General features: G+C 35.8%; 1 protein-coding gene across 1 annotated transcript in view; it reads left to right on the top strand.

Moving 5' to 3' along the window:
• ASCC3 (activating signal cointegrator 1 complex subunit 3) overlaps window positions 1–5824 on the top strand; it is a 283174-nt gene that overhangs the window by 242593 nt on the left and 34757 nt on the right. The window contains exon 25 of the mRNA XM_012661845.1: window positions 4749–4973. Within this exon, the coding sequence (XP_012517299.1) occupies window positions 4749–4973 (225 nt within the window). The remainder of the gene's footprint in view (window positions 1–4748; window positions 4974–5824) is intronic.

Raw genomic sequence — 5824 nt, 5'->3', positions numbered from 1 at the left:
CTCAGCTGTTAGCAGACTCATCTGATACTGATACTGCTGGCAGTGAGCAAATTCACAATCCCAGTGAAGAAGGGGATTAAAGCAATAAATCGGATAATTCAAGCAGAATTGGCATGGTTTGGAGAACAGTGGAGTCATATCTTATATGGAGTTGAGATTCTAAAGTTAAGGAAATATAACAAAAAGCACCTATGATCAAAGTAACCTGAGAATAACCCCACAAATATAATAAGCATGATTGTATGTAATCTGCCATGTTCAGATATGCTGCTTCCCAGTGAGTTCAACACCACTAGTTGTTCTTCCAGCATTGGAGCAGATCAGTGCTTTTTTAGCACTAAATGAAGTCATTTGCTTACATTTACAAGTCATGCTTTATGAAAAATAAAATGTACATCTTTTTGAATACTAGAATCATACTCATCTCAGAAAAATGTTCACACTTTCAGGAATATTCATTCTCTCTCTCTCTTTCTCTCTTTCTCCCTCCCCCCTCTTCCCCTGCCCCTCTCTCCCTTCCCTCTCTCTTCCCCCTTCCCCTCTCTTACTCCTTTCCCGCCCTTCTCTTCCCCTCCCCTCTCTTCTCCTCTCCCTCTCCCTTCCCCTTTCTCTCCCCTCCTTCTCTATGGGGGAAAGGGAGTATATAGTATATAAAATTAAATTTGATGAAGATCATACTAAGGGAAGTGGATTACTTAGATAAATACTGTTAATTCATGCTTTCAGTCAAATTCTTACTTTCTGGTTTTTTTATTTTAATTGAACTTTTCATAAAATTTCTAAGTCCCATCCTATTTCCTACTATTCAAAACTTGGAGAACCAATTCAGCTTATAGTATTAAAATAGCTATTTAGTTTTCTTGTAAAATATCAGAAAGGGGTGGATTTTATGAACAGTAGAAAGAAATATAAAATATGAATAAATTTTTAGACAGTGAAACAGATTTAAAGCTGATTTCTTCTCCCTCCACCACCTCCACCTGATGGTCTGGATTATTACCCTCTCTTTAAGTGTATTTTGCATGCGTGACAGAAAGCTCCTGCTCACTGAGTGTTCCCAACTTCTCTGCTATTAATAGCATCGTCATTCTTCTCATCCCTGAAGCTTAAACCTTAGACTCTCCTTATCTGTTTTTATGGATCTGCTCACACTATTTTTTTTTTTTTTTTTTTTTGGCATGGAATTCCTGTCCTCTTCTACAAATTGTTCTAAGCTTAGGTAAAAATGCTATCTCTTCTAGGAAACTTTCTAACACAGCCAGTTTTCTTTAGTGCTCTTCTCTAAATAACAGTACTTTATTCTACACTTAAAATAATTACTCACTTTTATAAATTGTTCCCCCAAATATGATTTTAATTTCCTTGAAGGAAAATACCACATTTTATATTTCTGAGCCACCTTGTTCTTTATCTGCTATTAAGTCTCTCTTAAACCAATTAGCAAGGCTGGGAAGATAGGTGGACTTGCTGATGGACATTTGGTGATCAGACATGTTGAGATGGGTCAGTCAGCAGGTGACAGGACTTCAGTCCTGATTCACCTGAAATCCAAAAATAATAGCATTGTCATATATAGCTCGTCCCTCTTTTTTGGCAGATGACTTCAAAGAAAAAAGGAAAGAGCTAAAATGACATATAAAAAGAAAACCAAAATGGCACATAGGGTCAGAACATTATCAACTGCTAATGTGTCAGCATACATTTCTTACAGCAAGCAGTCCCAAAAGATGAAATGCTACTTTATGTCATCATGGATGTTGAAACTGTTATTTGGGGCATAAATATTTCAGATTATTATGTCTTTCTGATTGACTCCTTTATCATTATGAAATGGCCAAATACAAACAAATTTGTCTATATATGTGTGTGTGTGTATATATTAACATATTAGTGTATGTTTGATGTAGGTACCATCTTCAAATGATATTATATCACTTCACATATCATAAGAGAACCTCACACTATTACACCTCTGTTTCTCCCCTACTAGGGGTTATGCTAGTGTGTTATGACAACAATATTTTGCATATTGTGCATATGTTATATACTCCATAATGCATTCCTTATTATATTTGTTTGAACAGTCACTTGTCATTCAATGATACTAAAGTAATAAGAGCAAATTCTTATATGTTTATCCATGTAATTACCATTTCCAGTTCTCTCCATTTCTTTGTTTAGTTCCATATTTTCATCTGATATGATTTGTCTTCTCACTAAACAATGACTTCAGCATTCAGCAGGCCCACCAAATTACTTCAGCTTTTCTATGTCTAAAAATTCTTCATTTTTGAAGGATTTTTTTTTTTTTTTACTGGATATAGCATTCTAGATTGACAGTGTTTTCTTTTAGTACATTAAAGATATTGCTCCACTGTTGCCTCGTTGCATTGTTTCTGATGAGAAATCTGCTGTAATCCTTATCTTGGTTTCTCTGTACATAATGTGGTTTTTCCTCTGGCCACTTTTCATATTTTCTGTTGATCAGGGTTTTGTTTTTTGTTTTTTTGAAATGGGAGTCTTCCATCATTGCCCAAGCTGGTCTCAAACTCTTGGGCCCAAATGATCCTCCCTCTCAGCCCCCTAAGTAGCTGGGATTACAGGCACACACCACTGCACCTGGCTATCAGGGGTTTTGAACAGTTTAACCGTAATGAGTTATGATGGTGGAGTTTTCTTCATTTTTCTTTGCTTGGGGTTCATTGAACATCTTGAATCTATAGATCAAATTGAAAATTTTCCAGCTGTCGTTTTTTCAAATTTTTTTCTGCCCTTCCTCCCCCAGTGTACATTAGGCCACTTGAAGTCTCACAGCTCGCTGGTGCTGTTCATTTTTTTGAATCGTTTTTTATCTTTGTGTTTCATTGTAATGTTTCTGTCGATGTCTTTGTAAGTTTACTTATCTCTTCTACTTCAATGTGTATTTTTGTTAATAAAACTCAATGTATTTTTTATCTTAGACATTATAGTTTTTATCTCTAGAAATTTGAATTGAGTAGTTGTCTCAAACTTTTTTGAACATATAAACTACATATAAACATATAAACTACAACTCTTTTAATGTCCTTGTCTACTAATTCTAAGATCTATGTCAGTTGTAGGTCAGTTCCCATTGATTGAATATTCTCCTCATTACAGATCCTGTCGTCTTGATTTTTTTGCATTGCCAGTACTCACTAATTGGAAGCCATACCCTATGACTTTTACCTTCTTGAATGCTGTATATTTTTGTATTCTTATAAATATTCTTGAGCTTTGTTGATTTACCTGGAAGCAGTTTTGATCCTTTTAAGTATTGCTTTTATGATTTCTTAGGCAGGTCCAGAGTAGTATTCATTGTAGAGCTAATTATTCCTCGGTACCTTCCTTCTCTACCCTATGGCCTGTGAATTATGAGGTTTTCTGGTCTGCGTGGTGGGGACAGACACTGTTCCTGGCACCGGTTAAGTGCTGGACAATAGTACCAGTAATCCTTTTCAATGTTTCTTGCCCCAGCTTTCCTCACATGCATGCACTCTTCAGTACCCTGCTGAAGTTTCAAGGAGGACCAACTGCAGATCTCTGATATGCACTCTCTCTCTTGCTCTTTCTTTCTCCTTTAGTACTCTGTTATGCAAACTTTAGCCACCTTCATGTCCCTGGACTATCATCTTCATCTCCTCAACACAGGAAGTCCTCCAGGTCTACCTGGATTCCCCCACTCTGCACCACAGCATAGAAACACTCCATGAAGTCAGCTAAGGTGATAGCAGGGCTCACCTAATTTGTTTTCTGTGTCTCAGGGGTCACTGTCTTTCATAGCCTTATGTTTAGCATCTTGAAGACTACTGTTTCATATGTTTTATCTTTTTTTTTTGGAGGGGGGCATTTGTAGTCCCTGTTTCAATATTAACATATCCAATTAAGGTTATGGCTGATGTAGGACCTTCATATCAATAGCAGTGGGCCGAATCTCAAATAACTACATATTTGGAAAAATAAGATTTTTCTTTCACAGCAAACACTAATAAGTAGATCAGTCTATGTGTTAATGGAACAGTCTAGTTCAGTTTAGTAGGTTCACTTGATACTTAATTCACTGCTGTCACGGAGGGTGATTTTCACTAATGAACTCTACAAAACCCAAGGTGAAAAAATCAAAACATAACATTTATTCCAGAACAACGTAATTGTGATCTAATGGATAATAATAAATTTTAAATTAGTGATCCTGCTCTCCAGCCTTTTCTTACCTCGCCAATCTTATCCTTAGCCCTGTCTTATTTCTTTCTTTCTTTCTCTAAATATTAAGTTAAACATCACTTTTTCCAAAAAGCTTTCCCTGACCCTCTGAAATAAGTAGATCCCCCAAACTGAGTGTCCCTGAAGCACTCTGTACTTACCATGTTGTAACATTCTTTACACTTTATAGAATTTGTCTATCTTTCCTCCTGGGCTCTCAGTTTCTGGTTCACTGCTGTGGCCCCAGCATCATGTATAGTGTGTGATGCCTAGTAGGTCCTCTATTTAATTTTTGTTGACTGTGTAAATATAAAAAAATTTCATGAATTTCAGATATATCATATGTTACTAGCTTTTGCTTGTATATTAATGATAGTATTGAACAAAGCGAAATCTAAGGAATATGATTATTTTATGATTTTTCTAAACTATGTTTTAAATGTCAGTAGTTAAAGCTAAAAAGTACATTAATTATTATACTTTTGATCTATCAGATTAAAATGTATGTGTGGCTTTTTTTTTTTCAGGACGCAGAAGAATATACAGATTTGCCAGTAAGACACAATGAAGATCACATGAATAGTGAACTGGCAAAATGTCTTCCCATGGAACCAAATCCTCATTCCTTTGACAGCCCGCACACCAAAGCACATCTCCTGCTGCAGGCACATCTCAGCCGAGCCATGCTGCCCTGCCCAGATTATGACACTGATACCAAAACGGTCTTGGACCAAGCTCTCAGAGTATGTCAGGTATGAAAGTCATTTCTAATATCTACCTACATATTCTGCCTTCATTTCTGTTCTTTTTTCCTGTTTTAGGATAAAATATTCTTGCATTTAACAATTTATTGTAGCATTGTTGAGAAATACCTTGTGAATGAAATCAAGAATTTCCAAAGGAAAAGCAAATATAAATGCAGTAAGATGATAGTTTCAGTCTCCCGTTCAACCAAAATTTTTTGAAGGCAAACTATTATATGTGCCAAATACTTTTCTAAGCACTGAGCATATAGTAATGAGCAAGACAGAAAAGTCCCTGCTATTGTGGACTTTCACTTAAGATGGGGAAGACTGACAATTAAAAATATAGGTGAAGTGGTAATAACTGCTATTTTTTAAAAGTAATAGAGCACAGTGAAGGAAATAAAGAGAAAGATGGAGGGTACTGTTTTATACTTTTCTTTATATGGTACTCAGGGACTATCTCACTGATGAAGTGACATTTTAAAAACAGTTAAAGAAGAGAGAGAGCCATAGAGTTTCTGGAGGGGTGTATTCCAAACACTAAGAAAAGTAAGTGCCAACCCTCTTACATAGGCACTTATTTGGTATATTCAAGGGATATCAAAGAGGCTATTGTAAAAGACATGGAAAGATAGGATTAGATATGAGATCATAGAGATGGGAGTAGAGACCGTAGAGAAAGTGGGTCAGATCATGTCGGGAATTTGTAAAGCACGGTAAGAATTTTGGATTTTCCTCTGTGAGGGAAGCCACTAGAACATTGTTTCACTAGTGGTTATATTAGTTATATCTATCAGTATTTTTATATTAATTAAAACTGAAATTCTCAAATTCTTATTACTTCATTTAAAGATAAC

Source organism: Propithecus coquereli, unplaced genomic scaffold (genome assembly GCF_000956105.1).
Source record: "Propithecus coquereli isolate 6110/MARCELLA unplaced genomic scaffold, Pcoq_1.0 Scaffold74, whole genome shotgun sequence".
NCBI lineage: Eukaryota > Metazoa > Chordata > Mammalia > Primates > Indriidae > Propithecus > Propithecus coquereli.
This window is presented reverse-complemented; position numbering and strand designations above follow the sequence as displayed.